This window comes from Protopterus annectens, chromosome 10.part0, assembly GCF_019279795.1.
Source record: "Protopterus annectens isolate FY-2018-M chromosome 10.part0, PAN1.0, whole genome shotgun sequence".
In the NCBI taxonomy this organism is placed as follows: Eukaryota; Metazoa; Chordata; order Ceratodontiformes; family Protopteridae; genus Protopterus; species Protopterus annectens.
In genome coordinates this window covers 974,751,396-974,778,460 of record NC_056744.1, presented here as the reverse complement: position 1 = coordinate 974,778,460, position 27,065 = coordinate 974,751,396, and the positions used below count along the sequence as shown (strand labels likewise).

Genomic DNA, 27,065 nt, shown 5'->3' with positions numbered 1-27,065 from the left:
ATTTAATTTGATTTAAACTGTGTTGAAGGAATTTTAACTGAGCTGGCAGTTTTTCTGCTCTTCTGCTCTTTAGTAACTTGAACAGAAGCTAGTGTTTGCTGAATTTTGTTATTTGCTAGTAATTACAGGTGTGGGGGTAGCCACATTCTTTGATTTCCTGTCCTTGCCTAGTTAAGTGGTGCATTGTGAAATTATTTTCTGCTTAAATACCTCAGCTTTGGCCGGCTAACAACTTGGTTATATTCAACTGGACGTATAAGAGAATTTAAGTACCTTTATCTGCACTTTAAAAAAAAAAAATACAGTATTTAATTTGATTTAAACTGTGTTGAAGGAATTTTAACTGAGCTGGCAGTTTTTCTGCTCTTCAGTTATTCCCACCCACCCTCCCTGGTTTTGTCTTGGTGTTAATCTTAGTGGCCTTGAAACTGCCCGCCCCTCAGCCTGCCTCTGGGCTCATCTCATTTGCTCACTCAACTGAGTGCAGTGAGATCATATTCTGATTTCAGGCACTCCTACTGTGTACAAAGAGAGCATCTGGGAAACTGACAAAAAAAAATTAAGCTCATTTCCTGCCTTTCCTGTTAAGTGGTATAGACTATTTGTAGGCTTCTGAGCCCCCAAGCCCTTCTGTGTTTGAGGGAAGCCTTCTAGCTTGTTTTTTTTCCTTATAACTAGCCAGTTTTCTAGTTTCAGCTCTCAAATCTGTTTCTTTGATCTCAGCACTTGTTCAGATAAAAAAAAAAAAAATTTCATCTGCTTTTACTGTACTTGTGTTTCTACCTACTTCATTTTACTTTTGCATCATCTTAAAAATACTCAATTGTATTTATTACTGCTTGGTGTAACTCATTCTAAGCCTTTTGGTTTAAACACTTGGGCTTCGGACCAGTTGTTTTGCACTGAGAGGGTTTGTGGTCTGCACTGTTGTGGCAGAACAGGTAGCTTACATCCTTCTAGGTTGGGAACTGCTGATTGAGGGCTCAGTGTCTGTTATTCTAAAAGTGTATTAATTCTGGTTTAAGCACTTGGGCTTTCAGGCCAGTTATTTTACATTAAGAGGGTTCGTGGTCTGCACTCTTGTGGGAGGAGAGGCTGGACTCTGCCCTTCTGAGCTGGGAATTTCTGGTTAAAGGCTTATAGTGCATGCATATCTGAACTGCTTCTTACTGAAGTTGGTGCGCCTTGTTTGCTGTGGCATAGACTGGATTCGAGCCTGCTGGATCTAGCGTTGTTTGTGTAACTTGAGCACTAATCCAGACATTCTCTAAAGTATTCAATTGTATTTATTACTGCTTGGTTGTAACTTGATTAAAGTGTAGCTATCATTCTAAGCCTTTTGGATTAAGCACTTGGGCTTCAGACCAGTTGTTTTACATTAGGAAGGTTTGTGGCAAGCACTGTGGTGGCAGGACAGGTAGCTTTCATCCTTCTAAGTTGGGAACTGCTGATTGAGAGCCCAGTGTCCAAGTGTATTAGTTCTGGTTTAGGCACTTGGGCTTCAGGCCAGTTATTTTACATTAAGAAGGTTCGTGGTCTGCACTCTTGTGGGAGAAGAGGCTGGACTCTGCCCTTCTGAGCTGGGAATTTCTGGTTAAAGGTTTATAGTGCCTGAATATTTGAACTGTATCTTACTGAAATTGGTACACCTTGTTTGCTCTAGCATAGACTAGATCCAGGCCTGCTGAATCTAGCTTTGTTTATATGCTTGTTGTTTGTTTGCTTGTTATTTCCCTGGAAGCTAATTCCACCTAATACGCGGCTTCTCAGCGCTTCTGTGGATCACTAGTGATATCTGCATTGCTTACTGTACTTATTTCCTTGTTTCACTTGAAAGAAAGTTACTGTTTGTCGTTTTGCATTTAGTTACTTGTAACACATTGCACTCAAGTTACCTGGCACTTGCTCACTAAAGCAATTATATAAGTCAGCACTAAAAATTAAAAGCACTACACCCTCACTCCCCACTGGCCCTTGTTTTCAATTATTAAGGAATTCCCAATATTATTCTAGCATGTCCAAAGGTCAGTTGTCAATCTCCTCTCCGGTCCAGCTGGTGAATCTGGGAATCTTGAGGCAATGTTATAACTGCCTCATGTACACAGACAACCCTCTCCTCCTCCCACATAACACAAATACTTGCGAGAGATGCAGCTATTTAGCCAAACTGGAGGCTGAGCTCTCTCAACTCAGGACTGGCAAGACCAGACAGGAGGAGAAGGCAACTACACACACCACAAAACCAGCCTCACATAATGCTACCACACCACTGAATCAAACACATAAACACACAAAGACATACTCGGAGGCTCTGAGTAAAAATTTACCTAAACAGCAGAGGCCTCCAAAGCAGACACCCAAACAACTGCTACCTCAAGACACCCCACAAGCAACACATAAACCACAAAAGCAGTGTGCAAAGCAGTCACAGCCCTTAAAGCCAAATACAACACCAAACATACTTGTCATAGGTGACTCCATAGTCAGACACACTGACGTCCCACTCACCAGGCTGAACAAGGAGAGGGTCACAGTAAGCTGCCTATCGGGCGCTAGAATCCGCCACATAACACAAGCACTCGGGTCACTCCACGGCAAGTACAAATATGACACAGTCATTGTCCATGCTGGTGTGAACGACCTGAGACGTACCTCCCTGGACTACATGAAAAGAGACATAGAGGAGCTCTCTGATTATGTAGCCCAGGCAGGTATGACCCTAACCCTGAGCAGTATCCTTCCTTCACCAAGAATGATGCCACAATATAGAGACAAGATGATCAGCTTTAACAATTGGCTTAATGTCTGGTGTCATTCAAAGGGGATCCAGTGTCTGTCTGCCTGGGATGACATGCTTGACAAGCCACGCTGCTTATAAGGGACGGCTTGCACCTGTCACCCTGGGATTCCGGATATTGGCTAAGGCTCTTGCCACCCCTATAGTGCCTTTTTAGGCAAGGCTCAAATTCTAAACCTACCACCCTAGAAAACAAAAATGGGAAGAAACTGAGGGTAATGCTGCTCAATGCCAGAAGTCTAAATCTCAAAATGCACGCACTCGAGGCCCTTCTCAGTATGGAGAACATCGATGTCTGTGCTGTAACTGAAACCTGGTTCAAGGCTCCTGAGAGCACCCGGCACTATTAGGTTTTACCTCATATCATGCATTCCGGCCCCAAAACCCGGACCACACCACAAAAGGAGGGTGTATCCATATTCATAAAGGATACCCACACCTCCAGGTTGGTGGCAACGCATCAAGATTCGGAAACCATCCAGGTGCAACTAACCATAGGCAAAACTGCTCTACAAATTGTAGCATGCTACAGGCCACCCTCTCAAACTCAGGAACACCACACAGCCTTCCTGAAGACACTGGAGGGTATAAATGTATCTCCAAACACCATCATATTGGGTGACTTCAACTACCCGAATATAGACTGGGAACATTACTCAAGCCCTAACTTTCTAGCCCAACGGTTCCTGGAGTTCATAAATTCAAATGCCATGGAACAGCTAGTCACTGTTCCCACGAGAGGAGAAAATATACTAGATCTCATTATCACAAACATGGGGACAAAATGCTCCACACGGAAGTATATCCCTCATTGGTGAGATCTGATCATAAACTAATCTCACTGGAAATCCACATCCCGCCCCACCCCAAACAAAAAGACCACAGTGAAGAACTTCTCTAAAGCAAACTTCACACTACTCAAGACTGGTGTGGTATCCTTCAAGGCCCCTGAGACAGTGGAAACCACAACCCAAGCTGCGGAAGCCCTTACAAATGCCTTCTATGAACACCTCCAGGACTGCATGGATCAGGCAATCCCAAATAAAACCAAGACTCTTTCCACAAAGGGCAAACGTCCAGTCTGGTGGACCCCAGCCATTAACAAACTTTACAATAAGAGGAGAAAGCTATTACATGATAGAACAAAATCCATAAAAGGGAAGTCACCCCTGATCATTATTAGTAAAAAATACGAGCACTCATAAAATCAACTAAGGCCAATTTTGAGAGAAAAATTGCCATGGATTCAAAGGACAATCATAAGGCCTTTTTCAGCTATGTTAGGAACCTGGGTGGAAACTCCCAGATATGCTCAGAATTAGTCCAAAATGATACAAAAATCACTGAACCCACAGACATTGCCAACATACTGGCAGACAGGTTCAGTGCAAACTTCACCCCTCTCCCCTAAAGGAGAGATAACTATCCCAGCGGAGTGTAGCCTCCCAGACATCTCAAATGCGCAGGTGAAAGCTGCTCTCTCTAAAGCTAAAAACACAGCATCAATGGGACCGGATGGTGTCCCCGGCTGTGTGCTACACGAGCTAAATGAGGAATTAAACCCGCACATAAGGCAGCTGTTTAATCTCAGCCTTACCACAGGATACGTGCCCAAGGAGTGGCGTGACGGCAACTGTGGTCCCACTCCACAAAGGTGGTGCCTCTACGGACCCTGGTAATTACTGCCCCATAAGCTTAACAAGTCTAGTCTGCAAAGCTATGGAGAGGATCATAATGGAGCTCATAAACAAAGATATAGGGGACTTGCAGACATTGGACCCGACCCAGTTTGGCTTCGTCAAGGGAAGATCATGCCTTTTGAACTTGGTCGACTTCTTGAAACAGTCACCAAGGCCATTGATGAGGGAAAGGCAGTCCATACAGCCTACCTTGACCTTGCAAAGGCTTTCGACACAATACCCCACTCGGGTATTGTAAAAAACTTACCAGCTTAAATGTAAACCCATATGTCACAAGATGGGTTGCAAACTGGCTTAAGGACAGAACCCACAGGGTTAGAGTTGCTGGCGCTATGTCAGACTCCAAGCCGGTCACAAGTGGTGTCCCACAGGGCTCGGTCCTTGGCCCCTATTGTTCGGCATCTACTTCTCAGAAGTACAGGCCAACATGGGAGGTCTTTGGCTGACAAAGTTTGCAGACGACTGCAAACTGGGCGCCATAGTGGAAAGTGCATCGGACACGGATATCCTTCAGAAGGGACTCACGGAAACAGATAGCTGGTGCCAGAGCCATGGCCTGAAGTTAAATGCCAAAAATGTATAGTCATACCCTTCGGGAAAAACAAGGTAACCCCAAGCTACCATATAGGTGGCAATCCACTAAGCACAGAAGAGGTTATCAGGGACCTGGGGACCCAGGTTGACAGTGGCCTTTCTTTGACACTCACGTTGCTAAAGTGGTTAGAAAGACCTTCTACATTGCCCACCTGATCATGAAGGGATTCACATCCAGATCTAGTGAGGTCATTGTTCCCCTGTACTCTTCACTTATCAGACCAATGATCGAGTACAATGCCCCATTCGGGATGTATCTCGCCCGACATCTGCAGCAATTGGAGAGACCCCAAAAGTTTCTCACCAAAAGGATAAAGGGACTCCAAAATCTGTCATATGCTGCCAGATTGAAGAAACTCCAGCTCTATTCAGTCGCATACCGTCTGCTCAGAGGTGACATGTGCCTGACATACAAGGCCATGTCCAACCCGGAATTAATGGACATGCTCCACCTCAAAAATCCAAATCCACCAAAACCACTAGAGCAAGCGACTTAAACCTTAGCACGGATATAAATAGGACGTGCTGGAGGGATAGATTTATCACTCAGAGACTCCCTATGCTGTGGAATAGAGTCCCGGTCCATGTGAGGCAGAGCACCTCGCTGGCTCTGTTCAAGAGAAATCTTGACCTGTGGATGGGAGATCGTAGGTTTACCCCGGGAATCATCTCTGTGTCACTGCTGGACAGAGGCACAACAAACTAATGGGTACAGTATTTTTTCATATAAGGGGTGGCGTAAGCCACAAAAATTCGGGCTAGGCTTATAAATGCCTTGGGGCAGATAGCCTAGTATAAACCTATGAAGTCAAGATAATTTTTATTACATCAGTTATGTGTATCTTCTAGCCTTTTTGAGAGCAGTTTAATTATCAGTGGATGAGCAAATCACAGCCATCACCAAACTTAGTCAAACACACTTCAGGGATATTGGCTTGGATGTCTACAAAATAAATGCCAAATAGGAGAGGACCCAGCACTGATCCCTGCAATACCCAGTTGTTATAGTTTTACATTCAGAGGGTACCAGCAGCTGTCATTACTTGGCATCTGTTAGCCCGTTTACAATCCAGTGGACAACATAGGGGTTTACATTAAGTTTACCCAACTATTCAATAACTGCAGCATGGGGATAGTGTTAAAAGCCTTTGCAAGGTCAAGCTAAGCAGTATGTACATAGTGGCTACTGTCCACAGCACCCGCCCTTTGCAAAACCAAACTGAGTGGGGTCTAGATAAGTTAAGTTGCGTATGTCTGCATAAATAAGTTCTGATATAATACAGTCCATGGTTTTGCATAAAAGACTGCTAAGGCTGATGGGCCTTTAATTACCTGAGTTTGTGGACAGGCCACCTTTGTGTAGAGTATTCACAGTGGTTGCTTTCCAGGCATCAAGGACAAACCCTATGAACAGGCTAAGGTTGAATAGTTTAAGTACAGGTTCACAGAGAGCATACTGGATGCTGATGAAAATGCAGCCTAATATTATATTTGGTCCCAAAGAAACATTGCTTCTAGTCTTTGACAGAGATTCTAACACTTGTTTCAAGGTTAATGGATAGTGGGCGCAACAATGTGGGTAAATGGAATAAAGATAGCACTAAATTTGTCTACTAATATACTGGGTAGTGTGACATTACTATGGATGAGCTCAGTGCATTGTTGTAAGTATTTCCTGGCATAAAGGAAGAAAGATTTGTAGTTTCCTTTGGTATCTTAAATTCATACAACTTTTCATTATTATTATTTGTTATACAACTTAATATAGAAATGAAATCAGAGAGGATTATTTCTGAATTTACCATTACATTTAGGGCAGATGGGTACAGATTATTGTATGCAGCTATTCGGATGCTGGTAAACATTGGAGAGGAATGTGGCAACCCTCTCTGTTGGGTCCTTTTGCAGGGGATTGTTGGGAACTTTGTCTATGTCTTCTACAAGCTGAAGTCGTTTTTATTTATTTATCTACTTACCCATTCTTTGTTGACCAGGTTAGACCCACTAGGCTAGTGACCTCTTTTCAGGGAAGACCCATGGTTTGTTCTGGGAAAGTTCTTATAGATGGTTTAATTTCATGGTGTGGTGATACCATTAAACTTCACAAAAATGCTAACGGATTTGTGGTCAGATTTAACTGGGGATGAGGAGATACATAGTGGATTGCAGGTGAAGGATAGGTTGGTAAGTACTGGGGCAAGGATATTAGAGCCTCAGGTGGGTAGTTTTACAATTTTCACAAGTGCAATGGTATTAACAAAGTCTGGGAAGCACTGAGCATGTCCATTTTTAAAGGTGTAAATGTGTGAGTCAATGCTTGTGTAACTGAAGTCCCCTAGCAAGAAAGTATCTGGTTTGATATTTAACCTCTCACTGGTATTAATACTACTCCTATGAGCTTTGGGGGAAATTGATAAGAATCTATGGTGAGCAATGAAGTAATATGGATTTATTAAGGGTGAGTTGGATCTCTGGGAGCTCCAAAATTGGGCTGCGAGTAAGCTGACATGAGGTGATAGTACTTCTAAGAAATACAGATAACCCCTCTCAATAACCCAAGGACCAGAAGACATGACAGTTGCTAAACCTGAGGACCAGAAGGCATAATAGTTGCTAAATCCTGGTATAGAGGGAGAGCTGTCATTGCTCTCAAACCATGTCTCAGTTTCTATGCAAATATGAATATGTTTCAGTTGCAGGAGGGCCTCAAGTTCTAACTTCTTTCTGTTTAGACTCCCAGCACTGAATAGTGCTACCATGATGGTGTCCAAATTTACTACGTAGGAATCGCCAGTAGATAGAAACTGCTTAAAAAGGGCACTTTAGGGGGGTAAGTACTTTAGCCAGTTTGCAGAAGCCCTGGTATGAGAAGTGTAAGCCCATCCTAGTGAAACAGGAGGACCTATCTACCCTCTCATCCCAGGCAGACACATACTGTATCCATTTATAATGACTCCAACTACTTAGCCAATTGTTTAAACCAATTATCTTGTCTTGGTTTCTAGGCAACATTCTTGGTGAAAGTAAGATACTATTCAAGTCCACTGTTCCCTTCTGCCTCTAACACATGCATAGCAAGTTCAATCATGTCTCTATGGGTGCAGTATCTCAAGTCATTAACTCCCCCATGAGCCAATACTAGGTCATACTTGCTACTTGTCTGGTTTAAGTGACCTTAGGGCCCTTTTGACATCACAGATTCTGGCACTGGACAAGCAACTTACAGTCACCCTGTTCTTGTCCACTCTGCCGAGTGTGGAGTCTGCATGCCTAACTATAAAGTCATCTATGACTAAGACATTTACCCAGATGTCAGCAGACTTAGTAAGCCACACAGGCTTAGGCCTGCTTTCTTGGTAACTCTTGAGTGATCTGTGTGGAGTTACAGTATGTGGGAGTAGAGAAATAAGTATTGCTTGGTGTACTGAATGCCGAAATCTTTTAGAGTGTATTCTTGGAAGGTTTGACAGTTGTTTTCTTTACAGCCTCAGCATACGTTATAGGCTTAGTGGTGTGTTGTAACTGATGTGGTGTTGTAGATGTATGATGCTTGCTGACACTGAGCTAGTGAGAGATGTTTGCCTTCGTGTTTCTTAAATATAAGGAAGTTACACACTGACTTAGAACTCCTAATTCAATCAGACCAGCCATATGGGTGACAGCAGATGATGAACCATGTAACTAGATAGTGAAGGACAAGGGCTGGCCGTAGTACTTAGGAGATGGAGGAAGACTATTATAGAAGACTCTGAAGATTTATAAATGAAGTACTTAGAATGATTCTCTGAAGTTAGGTTAGATTGTGGTTAATCTCACAGTACTTGGTGAAAAGACAGAATCTGGTTCACCAAGAATGATAGTGGTGATTCTCTTGCTAGCTACTACCTGGCTACTACTAGTGCTGGTCTTACCACAGCTACACTCAGCTTGGAATCACTGTCCCTTTTCTCCTTGCCTTAGCAGAAGCAAAGGATTAGGACTAATCCCAAGCAGGGGACAGGCTCTTTACTGATAAGCAGTCTCATCCCAAATGTTGTACGGCGCTGTAGACATATTGCAGTCTTCTCCAGATATATGCCCTGGATAGCACATACTGCAGCTCAGTGTAGGACAACTAAGCTACATAATGGTCTAAAACCAAACCAGTCACAGAAATCCCACACACACACTGCCCAAGCAAACATGATCAGGAATCAACACCCCTCTACTTCTTCCCTCATGAACAGCAAAAGAGTAAAACTAATCCTAAAATAGCTCATAAGAGGTAGTTTTCAAAGTGCTCTTTCTCTCACCAGGAGCAAAGCAGAAGTACTAATCTCAAGCTTATTCATGAGAAGCAGTTTGTAGGCTACCAGTGACTGGTAGTCTTGCCCAGATGTTTATGGTTTTAAGAGTAAGATGGAAGAAAATAAATTAGTATTCTAGGTATTGTAGTGTACACTCAAAAGTGGAAATATATGAAAGTTAAAGTAACTGATGTTTTACCAAGTCTACAGGGAGATTTTTCCTACTCTGAACTTCTAGTCTTCACTAATATAAGCAGATAGGATGAGAATGGAAAGAGCTTCTAAAGTCAAATATATAGAAAGGACAGGCCACTCAAGTGCCACTGAGTTTAACAGTACAACAGAGAAAGCATCTGTGGATATGTGGGAAACTTAGTCTCACAGCAGCAGTAGTCACAGGTCAGTGGCAGCTCCAACAGATTAAAACCTTTTCCAATTCTTCTTAGATAGATATATAAGCAATATGGCTACATAACATTTTTAAGGAAAAAGGAGGTTAAAACAAATATCAAAACATTGACACCATTTTCCAAATAATACTGATCAAAAATATGAATATTAAACATAAAATTAGAAATGTTGTGAATAGTTTAATAAAAGAAAAAGTCTATAAGTATCAAAAATGGAAAGTATAACAATTATTCATATCAATAAAAAAGTAGTTGGCGGCATTATTTATGGGAAAATTTAAGATTTGCAAGCTGTGAGATTATGAAGCCCTAAGACATTTGTCACAACAGTTTATGGGAGATATTTAAAGAATATAATTTTGGAAGTAAATTAAGACAGTTTATTCATCCAAAAGAAGAATTGTACTGTGGGTTTATAGGTGGAGAAGTAAGGAAGTGGTGTTACATAATGGGGTGAGACAGGGTGCCCCCTTAAGTCCCTTATTATTCGGACTCCTAATTAACTCAGTAATAAGTAGTATGAAGCAGGCAGCTGAACACAGGCAATAGGGAAAACAGAAAAAGGACTTGGGTTACCAGTTTTTCTTAAGAAGATGACATAAATTATATAATTGTGCCTATAAAGGATGTAAAATGTGTTACTCACACAATGGAAACAATACAGAATACACTTGCAGCTAATATCTGTACAGCTGCAGTTACAATTAGATAAATGTAAAAATTCTGGGGAACAGCACAGGATAGGCAATAATTTCACTCCTAAATCAAAGTTTTAGGAGTAAAATTTGGAAACGGATGAAAAGGGTTGTGAATGGGAAAGTCTGCCTAAAACATGGAAAATGTATCTGGTGTTTGGAAAAAATATATGGACATTGACATAGATCTGAAGAAGGACTGTTTGTTAAATTCAGTGTTGTTAGGCACAGCTTCATATATGACCGGGGGGGGGGTACTATTTGTTAAATTCAGTGTGGTTTAGGCACAGCTTCATATATGACAGGGGGGGGGAGAAATACTATTTGTTAAAGTCAGTGTTGTTAGGCACAGCTTCATATATGATCAAGGGGGGGGGTACTATTTGTTAAATTCAGTGTTGTTAGGCACAGCTTCATATATGACCAAGGTGGGGGGGGGAGTACTATTTGTTAAATTCAGTGTTGTTAGGCACAGCTTCACATATGACCAAGGAGGGGGGTGAACTACCAGAGAAACTAGGCACAGCTACAAAAGCAGAATCTTTTTCTCCATGCTGTGGGATAGTATGCTAAATCCTATAATATAAGGTAAAATGTATAAAATGAAAGAAGAAAGTGAGTTTGGGTTAATCAATCCAGTAGTGTATTATGCTTCTTTGTACTTACACACCACAGTAAACATGATTTATATAAAGAAAAAACGTTACTGATAAGATAATTAGAATCAAATATGGAGATATAGTGCATGCTAGCCTTAGGCATATGAAGGAACTAGATGATAAAATTCTTTATATGAGGCTTTGAAGAAAAACATGTGGTAACTTGATGTGGGAAGTTGAAACTGTCAAACAAAGGAAGGATATAATGAAAAATGATTATGTGACAGATAGGTCATTTTAACAGATTTGCAACAACAAATGTTAAAGGAAATAATGGAAATTGTAACAAAAAGTGCTCAATGGTGGGATTTTTTTTTTTTTGCAAACAGCAAAACTACAGTTAAGGATAAGATGAATTATAAAGTTATGAAAAAAGAGAAATGTTCATTGGAAGGAAAGAAGAAACTTTTTGTACTTATGTGTATAAAGGTGTAAAAGAATAGTAAGATTTTGTATGTTTAGCAGGAAAAAAATAAAATCTGAAGAAGCATAACAGATTGCTGAAAATATGTGTTATGCAGGATTCACTAGACAATCTCAAAATACTGAAATGTCGAATTTCAGTATTTCAAGACTGAATAGTCGAAACCCCACATACCTGAACACCCAAAACTGCAAAAAGCACAATCGTGACCACACACACACACACACACACACACACACACACACACACACACACACACACACACACACCAACATATATACACACGCTCATATACCTAACTAACTACACTAAAGCAAACAAAACAACACACACAAACACAACATAACACACAAACACACCTACCCTACCTATAAGCAGGGGCAAGCCCCCCTGTGCCCCCCACACACCCCCTCCTTATATATTCTAATTCCAAGGTCACATTGAACATACAAACACACAAAAAACATCACTACACACACTCTCACACATTAAAATCCCTACCCAATACCCTTAAACAAACACCACTTACCTGAAACCACAGATAAATCCATAAACTGCACCACACGTCACAAACGCGACACCACGTTAGAAGATTTGACATTTCCGCATATGACATGCAGCTTCACGTAACTGCACTTTCAACTATTCAGTCTCAACGTACTGAAATTCGACATTTCAGTATGTCGAGATTGTCTAGTGTATCCGTTATGCAAATTGCGAGAAAAGTTCAAGAGATACACAAAAAGAAATTCATGATTTGGTCATGTGGCTATTTAGAAAATCTGTGGTAGGAGATTAGGGGGACATTTTATATAACAAATTCTGTGACGTGGATAAAGTAATTCAGGAGATATTTAATTACTCTAATATGTAAAATAAGTCATTTATGAGTTTAAATATGTAATAAATGTATACCAGTAACATTTTTTTCTTATTGCTTGAAATGTTAATTTTTCTTTGTTGTTTATTTGTTCAATTTCCATGTTACAGATAAATAAATCACTGTACAGTTTTCTTCCTAGGTGCTTTCTGCCTATGTGCATGCTATCAAGCCACCCCAATGAGACTCTGCCCATTTGTTTCACTATGCTAGGTTACTAGCTCAATACAATTCAGAAGCAAGAGCCATTTGTAGGGGGAAGTCATACAGGCAGCCATGCAGGTTGCTTGCACCCTTGCCAGCATCCCTTGGATGGGAGGTAAGAGCTACCTGCATCCCCTAGGGGACTCAGAGTACCCTCTCCTTGTGAGTTAAGGCTCTTGTACCTTTGTTAATCAAAGCTACCACCAGATGGTTGTTTGTGGAGACTATGTCCTCCTCCTCCTCCAGGACAAACACAGTGATGTCATTCCTCCTTCTGTTAATGAATCCTGCTCAGCTTCACTCATTCTCCCAGGATGCACATGCCCATCTTCCTCTGCCAGCTCTGTCAACTGCCTATGTTGCCAACTGGTCTTGGATCACCTGGGGTGTGCTCAGGGCTTTATCCTTCTGTACTACTGGAGATGACGTGAAAGGATTGCATAAATAAATGTCTAATAAAGCTACCCTTGCTCGTTCCTCAATTTGTACCATGGGATCTTTTGTGTCCACCTTAGCTACCACCAACTCAGGCATATGGGACCTCAGTTTAATGTGTCATCTGAAGGCTGGAACACTCTGGAGTGCAGTATACTCCCCCCCACCACCACTCCATGCTTCACTGCAGTGTCAGTATTGGGCAATTAATACAAGCACCTTGTATGGGAATAGAATTCACAGTTTGTTTTTATCTTCCACCATCAAGGATGAATGGGCTACTTGTTGAGCCACTGACACTGCTAGTAACCTACCAGCAAGGTACAGAGATACTGCAAGTTCTAGGGTACTGACAGTGATTTTGGTTCTATACTTTTATCTTTACATCCTCTCCATATTAAGCTCCCTTACAACTCAACACAGAAAAAAGTAAAATCATAGGTTCATAGGTTGGTACTAGGCTATTGGCCCTAGGGCCTATACAAGCCTAGCCAAAACATGTAATATAGGGCCTATACAAGCCTAGCCAAAACATGTAATATAGGTAACACCAGGTATAAAAAGGCTTGATGCACAAAAGAGATAAAGCATGAAAAATATGGCATTTAAATTAACAACAAATAATTGTCAACAGTATCAACACTTGTGAAACCTAACTAAGAATACCATTCTAAAGGCTGAGCAAAACTAGTATACTACTCTACAGGAAAACCACAACAAAGCTCCAGAACAGTTTCGATCAACAATCAATAAACACATTCAACATGACAAAAAATCATAACCTTGCCATTTCACAGAAGAAACAAATTATAACATAGCATGCAGATTTAATTTGTTCTACATAAATGCTACTGACACCCTTAATACACTCAATACAGCAGTAAATGATGTAGACAGTGTCACTGCTGCCTTCTCACTTACTACAACTCCTACCAGCATGATAAAAAATTTTATTCAAGATGGCTGAGCACTCTCCCAGTGGGAAAAAAGAATATGAAAGACAAGGACCAGGAACTCTGTCACTTTTAGTAAATTCAGTTACTGGTGGCTAGTAAGTACACTGCCTGGATGACTGAAAAGAAGAAACTAAGTCAGCCTGAAAGAAAATCAACTAGAAAAGGTGAAGAAAACACACTTACTGGGAAGAATCCTGAAGATATTCAGCAAAAAGCAGTTGAAGTTCCAGCTTTGGTGCAATATATTGTTTTCCTCTAGATTACTGCTAGTCATAAGTCAAACATGCTCAGAGCTGATCAAAATAAATGAAACTATGAGGGAGCATCTCAACCCAAATAATGAAAGGCTGGAAAATGAAGAAAGTGTTACAAAGATATTCAGATGAGCTGATAAAACTGCAAAAAATCAGAGGCTGAAATTAAGAAAAATCTGGCTGAGTATAAGAGTGCTCAAGAAGAGATGTTTCAAAAACAATGAAGAATTAGGGGACAGTGCACGCAGGGAGATTTCTGCTGTACCAGAGAAACTGGAAGAAAAAGACTGTATTAATTTTATGAAGCCACAAATAAGCAGCTGGTCTGGTATTCACCAGTTAATTAAAAAGGGACATTGTTTGTATGCTCCAAACCTGGTCACGAGAAAACAGCCACCACCTGTATTTGTAAAGATGTGATCCTACCAGCAGAAAGGGTTGATCCTTTGAAACCTGTGGCAGAAGGGCAAAGTATTAAACACTGGAAATGGTAAAATATTTGTGGAAAATAATTATTCACTGTACACCAGGCAGAAGAGAAACAAATTTATTCCTGCAATCAGGGAAAGTCGAGAGGCAGGTATAACATTCAACTGCTATATACAGCTGTCTTCAGAATATTTTTTCCAGCAGGATTAAAGTAATTTTTTAATGCAGAACAGGCTAAGGAAGAAATACAAAAATGTATCCAACAAAAAGTAAGCTATCAAGCAGAAGGGGACTCTGCTTCTCATTCTTCCAAAAATAAATCACATGGAGAAACTTTTCCAGTGATACCTTTTCTAATGTTCCAAAGGAAAATGCTTGAAAGACAGAAAAAAAGCACAAGCGTTGACTAGAAGAATTCGGAGCTTCCTATAATTAAACAGGGAATTAGAGATGGAGATGAACCAGAAGAAGAACAGCAATATAGAAATTAATGAATAAATGTGTGATTACAAAGCATCAATTAACACTGTGAAATATGACTTGTTGTTTGTCTTTTCGGCTTTTCCTGGTTAGGGGTCACCACAGCGGAACTCCAGTCTGCTAATGATTGGCAGTAGATTTTTTTATGGTGCCGAGTTGCCAGTCCGAAGCCCAACCCTTCAGCGAAGGCACTCCCATTCACGCATGTCTTTCGGAGGCCACTCGACCACAGGGAGGACATGCAGACTCCACACAGAAGGCACTCCAGCCATGAATTGAACAGGAGAACCTCTTGCTGTGAGGCAACAATGCTACCACTGTACCACCGCGGCTTCACACTGTGAAACATGACTGTACAAGAAAAAGTAGAAAGAATGGACTTTTGTTAAATTTGTTAAACTTCTGAGAAACAGAAAGGCATTTCTTCACTTCATGTCACTAATGTTTAGAAGGATTCTAAGGGGGGGAAGGGACGAGGAAAATGTAACTAAGTAAACCAATTTTTAATCTTAAACAGTATTTTCTATAAAACTTTTCATGATATAAATTGCATGCTATATAGTAAATAATTTTAGTTACACTTGTATGTGATAAAGATAGTAAAGCGAACACTTGTTTTTTCTTTTCTTTCTTTTTTAGTATTAAGAAGTGTAAGCATTACAATACAAACATAGAAAAAATGTTAGACAAAAGCATGTTTTAGTTAATAGGCTGTAATCTTAGGTTGATGAGGTGTGGAATGGAGTTAAAAAGTACTCCAATCATAATATATGTAGAGCTGGTTTGTTTACTCTAACTTCTCCATAGATGTATGCATGGATTAAGACCCTTGGCTTAATCCAATAACAGGTTTTAATTGGAAACAACTAAATAAGAGAACACTGAATGTAATGAAAAGTTTTCCTTCAGCAATAACTGTTTCAGCATGTCTTTAAAAGTAGTCAGCTGAGGGCTACATTTTTTTCTTCCATTTATATGGAGACAAGCTGATTATAGGGTGATACAAAAGCACTGTTTTATTTTTTTTTTCAAGGCTAAAAGATAATGTTCCTGAAAGCATGCAAGTTGTTTTTTAGATCTGGGAGTAGAATAAAGATAAAAAACAGACACCAATTAGTGTAATTAGGAGCACAGGCAGTAACGTGCGTCTTAGCATGGCTAACCTGAACTTTAAGTTACAAAATGCCTGTGTTTGCAGCTGTCAATTTGGGACAACTGTTCCTATTAGGAGGGTTAAACTTCATTATTTCAAAATGCAAATAGTTTTCTATATTTGTATTCGGTTAACAGGTTATTTGGGTATTCTGAGGGGTGTGTTTGATTTTTTGTTTCAAGGTTTTCATTAAAATAAAAAATCCTGTAAAGTATGGCATAAATTCAAATGGAGATGATAAGCAAATCTGTATAAAGGATCAACCTACCAAACATTAATGGATGCGTGTATCACAAATGCTGGAAATAGACATTTAAGAAAGCTATCATGCATAATAGGAGGGAATAATGACTTCTTATCATAATGATGACACTTTCCATATTATCTGGGAAGGTTAATGGCCTCACAGGTATAGACAAAAAGGAAAAAAGTATTCAAAATCCTAAAACACCCCTCTTGCAACAGAAAACCTTCCAACAGACTAACTTAAAATAGCTACAGAAGCCATTGTACACTCAGTATCTGTACTTATAAATCACTCTTTCCAAGAAGCTATAGTCCCAAAACAATCCTATGTTATTTCCTCACATAAATGTGACAAAATCTCTAAAATGTCTTCAGCCGGCAAACTAAGGTTTGCCAGCTCCTAGAGTCTCTTCTTTTCATATTATTTTAACCATGTGCCTTCTCACCTCTTGCAACCAAACTCCATAATAAAATCATCCCTTGCAACCTCCATAAATAATTCCCCTCACTCATATTCCCCAAACTAAACTGCACTGTACCAACCATTTCTTCTCCTTTCTTGCACCCGAACTCTGGGAATTCCTCCCACAGACACACACCTAAAAGTAGTATTCTCTTTCCCTACATTCAGAGCTTAATTTAAAAGACACTCCATCAAAAATTTCACTATGTCTTTTCCAATGGGCACATAACCTAACTCACTCCTCAATTGCATCACACATTTTGACCCTCTGTTCTCACCTGCTGCTTCCCCCTTATATTTACTACTAAAATTATTTCACATTTGTTTTTCTACTATGTTAATAACATTAACATATTTTTCAATTGTCTATGGGACTATCTACTGTCTGTGATTACTAGTTTGTGAATTTGTTCCATTTTCTTTTTTTTTATGAATTTCTTCACCTGGGCTGTTACTTCAAATGGTCTACTGTTAGCAGTGTATTACTCCACTAAACAAACTAAATAAATAAATAAAATAAATTACAGACCTTTAATCATCACATTCCATCAACCTAAAATACATGAAAAATGTGTTCACCTACAGCTGATCAACTACATGACAGAGAACAAATTACTTTCCACAATACAGTGTGGATTTAGACCACAACATGGCACAGAAACAGCATTACTAACTTTCATTGGTTCATAGGTTCATAGATTAGTACTAGGCTAACTGCCCTTATGGACCATTTTAAGCCTAGCCAGTTATCCCATGTGAGAATCAAACCCTGCACCTTGTGTCTGTAAGGCAACAACCTTAACCATTATGCCAACCTCCCACTACGCTATGCTCATGAAAAACAAAATCAAGATGAAATGGTTGCATCACTATTTCTAGACATATCCAAAGCATTTGATGTAGTTTCACATCCCATATTATTATCTAGGTTCAATGAACTGGGCCTCCTAAACAATACAGTCAATTCATTTAAAAGTTATTGTTGCCACAGAACACAGTGGGTACTATGAGCAGTTCCGTTTCATTTTCTAAAACAATAACCAATTTTGTTTGTATTTAATATCAGTTTATGCAGTATCAGCAACTTCAGGGCTAATCTGTTAGACTTAAGTAGTCTTTATAACATTATTGGATAAAAAGTCCTACTATTTTCATATTTCTTTTGAATGTTTTATTGGAATGCAGTTTTAATTAATCTGTTTTAATTTAGTTTACTTTCATTTGTGCAGTAACATACATGTGTATATATCTATATAAATATACATGCATACATATACACACACACACACACACACACACACACACACACACACACACACACACACACACACACACACACCGACATGCGCTGTATCATCTCTAATATAGGTCTCTGCTTCTCACTCATTTTTACTTTGATTTCTCTACTTACATATAACATTGAGAAATGAGTGAAATGTGATAAAAACTCTCAAACACTTTATTTTTAATTAATTGGTTAACTGGATAAGCCCACTAGGTACAAGTCCCTCTCCTTTCAGGGTCACCCAAGTCAAGTGACTTGCTAAGAATCAGACAGTCTGCAACTTGAGACTGAGGGAACCAAACCCAGGACAATATGATGAAACTCATCAGCAGCACCTAACCTTAAACCTCTGTGCAAAAGTGACAGTCTTCTTTCACATAAAGTAGGTATTATTCTTCAATGTCCGCAAGGATTTCAGAAAGTACAGCAATAAAAAATCAACACATCATCCTAGATCAAGAATAATCATCAAGTCTTTCGGCTTTTCCCAGTTAGGAGTCAACACAGTGGATCACCGGTCCGCTTATGATTGGCAGTGGATTTTTACGATGTTGAGTTGCCAGCCCAGTGCTCAACCTTCAAAGAAGGCATACCCACTCATGCACGCACCTACCTGCATGTATTTAAAATTCACTCGACCACGGGGAGAACATGCAGACTTCGCACAGAAGGTGCTCCAGCCGAGAATTGAACTGGAGAGCCTCTTGCTGTGAGGCAACATTGCTAACCACTGCACCACCGCAGCTTTCCTAGATTGGGAATAATAACTAAATAAAAACATTTAAATCTGACAAACCCATTATTGAAAAAGCATTCAAAACCTTTTTCCTGAAGTTGCTGACCCCCTCCTCCTTTTCTCCGCCTTCCATCTCACGTACAATTAATTCACCTTCTTATTTCAAGAAAACTTCTAAAGATCAGTTGAGGTACTCCAGATCAGACATTCATACAGACCATCACTTAGACAAATGACCTACACCCTAGACCTCTAAAACAAAAATCTGTACAAAATTGAATTTCTTATTTTTTAAATACATCAAATTATTTACCTAGCAGTACCTTTCTATAAAACAGGAAAGTAGGAGAAGCAATTTCTATCCCAATTATTTCCTAAAATATAGGTCAGTGTCATTCTTACATCTTGACCATAACTGAATCTATCATTTGACAGCAGTTCAGATAGATGCAAGTCATTTTATTAACCCAAAGATGATTAAATACCAAATTTGAATAAAAATTATATAATCAAAATCAACAAATGCATAAACAGCTGTGGTCCCTCTTAAACGGATTTCCAGCCAAAACTTCGGCACACTCTTTTTCCATGATTATTAACTTTGAGGTCACTACAACTTAGAGAAAAGGAGATCCCACCCCATCCACGAAGACCTAGAGTCGATCTAAAACTTCTACCAAATGATATACTTGATGAAGGTCATGTCAGTGAAACAAAAGAAACTCATTTAAGAACCATGATATCCTTTGCAGCTAACAGCTTAGATTCTGTAAAGGACAGTAAAGTATTTCCAGTGCTGTCTTTTCACTCAGGGAATCCATATTTTCGGCATTAAAGGATAGAATACTCAGACTGACTCAATCTACTAACATTAGAATTACTCCAATCAGTAAAACACATTTGTCTTTTCAAACAACTCCATAATACAGATTTAATGGTTCTCCAATTATCCCACTAAACAGAAAAATGGTAATATGGATTCAAAAACGCCCTATCCTCCTATCAAGAATAATCCATGAAGTCGTAAACTGGTCAGTCCTGGGTCATCTGCCTTTTACCATTTCTCAAACTACCTTAACAAGTCACTTATTTAAATGCCTATGACAGTCTGTGTTGACATTTTTTTAATCATAAGATCAATCATTTCACATATGTCTGAAAAGAATCACTGTTCATCTTCAGAGGGGCACTGCAGGCAAAAAAAATTGGTTCAGTTTCAAACATTTTAAAGTCAACTGCACAAAATCAGTGTTGTGTTAGGAAGTACTTTTGCCAGCTGGCAATGCTCTTAGCAAATGACAAAACAAGAGGACCCAAAATGACAACTACTAAAACTGTACAAATATGCATTATCTGGATATCTAAAAAAGCATACCCATTTGTGGCACTGACATATGCTGTTGTTTATGATCTAGGCAATCATTAAATTGTTCTCAACGTCTTTGTCTCCTACTCTCTATCATTAAATGGCGCATTTCTTTACCCATGTTTCTGGTACTTGATGCCATCACCCTCTGATCATTACTTCCTTCTCATTCTCCTTTCCCCTTCACTGCTCCTTATTTTAATTCTCACTTCAAACATCTAATGTTCATTCTGTGTCTTCACTAGTGATGTTTCGCCCGATACGTTTCCAGTTTAGTGAGAAAAATGACAATTCTCTTTACAACAAAAACTATTGTTTTACCAGTTCTATGGCGCTGAAGAATGAAGCCCTAACTACAGTTCAAGTGCAATCTTCATGCCCAGATACTGAAGAAATCAGGAAGCTGTGGGATGGGCAGGAATAAGGCAGAAGCCTGCTCACCTCACAGGGGGGATGATTTGGAAGCTATGCAAGGAAATCATGCTGTTTGCCTGCTACCAGCGGAGACTGGAAAAAAGAATGGCATGGTCAATCAAAGAGCATGGGTGAAGTTACTGAAGTACACATCACACATCACTATAAAGCCAAGACACCTCCCTAGCAACACCCTCAGGCATTCTTAAGTGCAGCTATATCAGGCGGCCAGCACAAATCTGAAGATAAGGAAGTACAAAAAGTAAACAAATGACTGCAATATGATGGCCCTACAAACAAATTCCCACTCTCAGTGTTGTGGCATATACAGCCCACACAACTGAGAAGGTTGTTCCCATCTAGAAAGAGAGAGATAGCGCCCACCACCCTAAGAAGAAATGCATCTGATGTGTGCCTCAATATGTGATGGCCCAGGGCAGGATGCAGAAATGAGACAAATATGGCATGAGGTATAAAGTCAGAAGTGGGTGACTGCTAGGATGCAAGTAAGCACAGAAAGAATAACTCCTTCCAGATGTTCACAGAAAGAATAACTCCACACCCACTCCAAAAATATAAATTTCTGTCTGAAACATACACACACACACACACACACACACACACACACACACACACACACACACACACACACACACACACACACACACACACACACACATGCATGCACTCACATTTAGTTTTTACATAATGTGATATGTGCACGTGTTTTGGTTGAATAGCTCCCATAGAACAACATTCCAGACCACACAACTAAATAATTATCTCCAAATTCATTTGCTGCTGCCTGAAATCACTTATTCAGAAATATACAAGCATCCAAATCATTACCACCATACCACAGTGTTTCTGCATATATAAGGATGCGCAAGAATGAAAATGAAACATATTTCTGCAGAAGTGCTCAGCTGCTTTTTTACAACATATTTGGTCAACATAAATTACATTCTGTAGTACTTACCACTTCTGCTTGCCTTCAAAATCAAAGAAACCTGGCTTAGAAGTGTTGCATTTTCCAACTTTGGCCTAAGGAAAAATTGAAAACATGTCACTTTTTACTAAATTAAAATAACATAATAGCCTATCATAAATCTGACTGTACAGTTTTGCATGCTACATCACACTCACACACACACACACACACACACACACACACACACACACACACACACACACACACACACACACTCAAAAATATAAGAACAGACTATGCATTAGGAAGCTCTACTGCATTGCTAAGAATGGTATGGCAGCAGTTCAGTGGTTAAGGGCATCTAATTATTTTAGCCATGCATTAAAATTATCTAAGGCTCATCCCTAGAGTGGAATACTAAACTTAAGAAATGGGTAAAGGTAAAAAGTACTAAATCAAACTCTGCCAACACACTGCAACAGTCCGACATAAAGGCAAGTTTAAAAGACTGTTTGCTGATTTCAACTAACAGCATATGCAAGGTAAAATTGTTCTAGCAGAAACAGTTTGTTAATACATGCATTATATTATTATGCCAGCTTTAACATAGCAGTAACCAAGAGTAAGAAGAGCCCTCAAAAGGTTACAGCAGTTCAGTATCTTCAGAATTTATCAGAAATTTTAATTTTATAATGACTACAAATCTTAGGTCCAAACAAAATTCCAGAAACTTAAAAACATAAGGAGTTGACTACATGGACGTATGTATAGTCGGTGCTCAATAATTTTAAAATGGGTCTTCATCAAGAGTAAAAGACCCTCTGAATTATGAAGTCTAAAACTTAATGACATCAACATTACATGGTATATTATTAGAATTGTTATGCTACATAGTTTTCAAATAACACTTGTTCTAGTATTGCTAAAATGTATGGCTACCAACATAACACAACGGGAATGTCCACCTCAATTATCCATACAATGCAGCTCTCATTAGCAGCTGCCTTGCCTCCCAAACCTATTTTCTCTGTTCCACACATTTTGAAATCCCTCAGTTGAAATGTATTCCACCACAATCAAAAATAATGCATTCAATTGCTCAATTGCCCTTCCTCTGAGGAAGAGATATTCTGATCAATGTGACCCTAATCTTCCAGTGATGTCCTCTCCAACCCTTGTTTCTGTCCTTATTAGCCCTTCTTCTTATACAAGTCTCTCTTACATTCCCTTAACATTTTATACATCCATATCCTATACGTCTTCACTCCCACTTCTTCCAAAGAAAACATATTTATTTTCTTGACTCCTCCATTATAACTCAGCTCTTCCACCCCTTTTACTATATATTAACTGTGTCTGCATCATCATAATTATTCTAGTTCCCTTTAAGATGAATAAAGTACTTGGCCTGTGGCCTTACTAGTGTTCTCTACAATGTAAGGATGACTTCAGGCTCCCTTGATTGTACATTTCATCTTCTTATATTCTTAAATAATAGGCAAGGATCTGTCAAGTCCAGTGATGTCTGAGCTACCATAAAGAATAAACACTGGTAACTGCATATTCATTCAAAATTCACTTTAATGACTTCTTCTACCCCCTGCTGGCAACTCGTTAAACCGTGACACAACTTTATCTATACAACAGTTCAGTCTCCAAGTAGTATTATAACTAGCCTTCTCAGAACTGAGGTTAGATTCTATGAGAATTAAAATACTATCTGATGTACTAAGCACCAGACATGTAAAATGCTAGTCATTCTTAAAGGTCCTATAGATAGTAATTATGTCTCCTCTTTATCTTCTACATCCTAAAAAGAATTGTTTCAATTTACTTGTACAGTCCTAGATAGTAGGTTCTCAAACCTTGAGGTATTTTTCATCCAGCCCCCCTCTGTACTTTCAAAAGTCTGTTCATACTGTAATTTGAATATGAGTGTTAAAGAGTGTCACACAATTATGACTCTCAACTTACTACATTTAGCGTCGGGAGAAGGAAGAAGTGTATGCTAGTGAGGACAGGCCTGCGTTACCAGATCAATCATTATGATAAGTGCATAACTTTTATATCTGGCAACAAGAAGTGCATCCTCAGTCACAGCAGGGCAGAGCACAAAGCTAAACTTCTTGGATGGTACACTTGTGTGAGCATATCTCTTATAACCATGGCCTCAGATGAAGTCCTAGACATGGATCTCATATTCAGCTTATACTGCCTTATGAATACTGTACAACTGTCATCCAGGGCTGCATTTCAGAAAAAGGCTTGAAATGTAGCAGGTACTCTAAGGGAATGAGCTCCTGGAGTCAAACAAAGAAACTTACTGTATTTAGCATAACAAAACTAGACTCCGTCATTGAGACATTTAGCTAAAGTGACTCTATAACCTTGCAAACCCACTTTATTTATTGGCTAAGGTAATAATGAGCTGCATATCTGTTCAAATGACAGTGCATATCCATATAACTGAGAAGCTACTCCCTGTGGATGGAGCAGTGTGGAAAAAAATACTGGAACATGAATATATTGATCAAAGATCGATTCTTAGCCACCTTATGCATAAAGGAGCGTTTAATGTGGAAAATGACACCCTGTTTACAGAATACTAGATAAAGAAGTTCAGCTGACAAAGTTTGCAGTTCAGAAGCTCTTCTGGCAGAAATGACCAGAAAAAAAAAAATGTTCTCTAAGAAAGGAATTTTATGTTGGTCAAAGCTGCCAGTCCACGTCAGTTTTTCCAATATAGAATATAAATCACAAGGTGTTACTGGTACTCTTGGGGTGATCTCAAGAGGAATGCGCCTTTGAGGATGTTTTTACACACCTTCAAAGAAGCCAACAACTATTAGTTACATATTTCATGAAAATTAGATATTGCAGCTTTGATGAAGGAATGATAACTTCACTGAAACTGAATGTATTCACTACAATACTTCAGGACCAATGGAACAGTACAGTAGTAGAGAAAAGCTTTATTACCTTTGCAGTAGCATAAACAGAAAAACAGGTCATAACTGGAGAAACAGGTCCACTTGTACTTGTAAGCTTGGCTCAAGCTGACCTTCTGACAGGAGGAAATAATCTGTACCACTCTGGAAAAAAATGTGGATTACTGGCCACTACTAGAACTGGAAAAGACATGCATTTAATCAAAGGAAGTGAACATCTGGTTAAGACTTGCCTGATGAATGAGTTAGGAGTGTTGTGAATGGATGCAACAGTAGTGGCTCCTCCAGACAGTGAGGCAGAAAGAGGGGAACTATACATGTCGAGGCCAGCACAGAACTATGACAATACTTTTACACTTGTGCTGACTAGCTTTTTGGATAAATCTCATTGTCAGAGGAAATGAAGAAGAATTTGCTAAATTTAGAATTGGTAAGAAAAGCAAGAAGGCTGCCTCAAGACTTTTCTCAGCAGTAGAACAGTTTCTAAGCCACCAACAGGTTGAGGGAACCATGTGTGAAGCATCAGCAGGCAACAAATGAGCCTATGTACTACTGCACTGGCCTTCCTTGGAATATGGCTGCCAAAAATAATTGATGGTCATAGCTCATTCCCATACTGTCATAGCTTCTCAGCACAAATGACTGAGTTCCCACTGCCAGCTGATTACCAGACATCAGCCACGTTGCTGGAATGAATGCTAATTATATCCAGTGTAGGGAGTCCTGAAAGACTTGAAGATCAAAAGGACTGCCTTTCTCCACAATATACTTTTTTTTACTCAAATATTTTTTTATTTTGAAGATATAACATAATAATGACTGTTTACATTACATAAAATACTTAACTATATACAATATGTACAATTAGCCTGACAAATAGATTAAGATAACAACAGGTCTAGGTAAAGATAATGATCTTAATACATTGTATTTAAATTATCAGGAAGAGTCCGATTCCAACTGCATGGTGTCAACCAATGTCAAAACTTTTCTCCATGGGTTATTAACTAATGGCTTGGGATAGATTCTTAATTCTTTAGTTTTGATCTCCATTAATACAGACTTCTTCAGTAGACATAGAAATTCCTTCATGGTAGGCGCTGTGTTGGATTTCTATCTTCTGGTTATATATTTTCCAGCTATTGCTAGTATGGTCCATATTAAATACAAGTCCTTCTTTTTCAAGTGAGGATCATTAATTACATTTAATAAGATTAACAATTTAGTCAAACCAATTTTATCTGTATGTATTGCTTGTAGGAAACTGTTAATCTCATTCCAATATGTTTTAATACTGGTACAATCATAAAAAACATGGGACCCGTCTGCATTAACTAATGATTGGCATTCCCAGCATAAATTATTACTGGAAGAGTTTATCTCTGAAATATTCTCAGGTGTTAAAAATGATTTATGTAGATATTTCCATTGAAATAGTTTCCAATATTGTGACTGGGATGTTAGTTTAACTGACAGTAAGATATTTGTCTTATCTTCTAGTGATAAAGGGGTCTGTATACCTTTAGATAACTATTGCCAATAAGATACTTTAGGATTGGTTTTGTAAGCAATTAATATATTATACAAGTATGGTAACTCATTTTTTGTATTAGTATTATTATAAATTATTTCAAACAGCCAAATTATGAATCTTGGGGTACTTTTAAAGGATGAATTGTTTACTATTCTACATAGATCCTTAAAGTATGTTAAAACACTCTGCAGTATTAACCAGTCATTTGAAGTTAATCCATAGGCTGACATTAAATGTTGTGTTTCCAAGATCTGTTGATTTTTTTTATGCAATGAAACCAACATATTAAGTTCCTTTTTCCCCATGAAATAAAAATCTCTGTATGTACTTGGTCAGGGAAATTCCTTGTAATACTAAATGGAGTTAGTAATACAAACAATTTTTATGTCCATATTAATATTTATAAATTTCCTAAAGACGTCAAAAATATGATTTATTAGATTTAATTTGGTTGGCGTTGTTATGTTATATTGTACGTTTATACTCACATATTCTACTATCTTTATCTGTGACTATAAGATTTTTTGATAAATCATTCTCGTTCTTTAGCATTATAGAATGTAACTGTTTCCAATTAGAAGAGTATCTAGGATTTACCCATTCTATCACCATTTTGAGTATGGAAGCCCTTATGTATGTTTCAAGACCTGGAAATTTTAGCCCCCCTTGTTTCCATTGTCTAATATGATGGTAATATGCCACATTATTTTTTTGGGGGGGGGGAGTACCATAAAAATTTTAAGGAAATTGATGTGGGAATCTTTTTTCTGGTAGTAATATAAGAAA

The 27,065-nt window shown here is 38.9% G+C and overlaps 1 protein-coding gene across 1 annotated transcript in view; it reads right to left on the bottom strand.

Moving 5' to 3' along the window:
- ACBD6 (acyl-CoA binding domain containing 6) overlaps positions 1–27,065 on the bottom strand; it is a 1,359,273-nt gene that overhangs the window by 1,285,661 nt on the left and 46,547 nt on the right. The window contains exon 2 of the mRNA XM_044085743.1: positions 21,846–21,910. Within this exon, the coding sequence (XP_043941678.1) occupies positions 21,846–21,910 (65 nt within the window). The remainder of the gene's footprint in view (positions 1–21,845; positions 21,911–27,065) is intronic.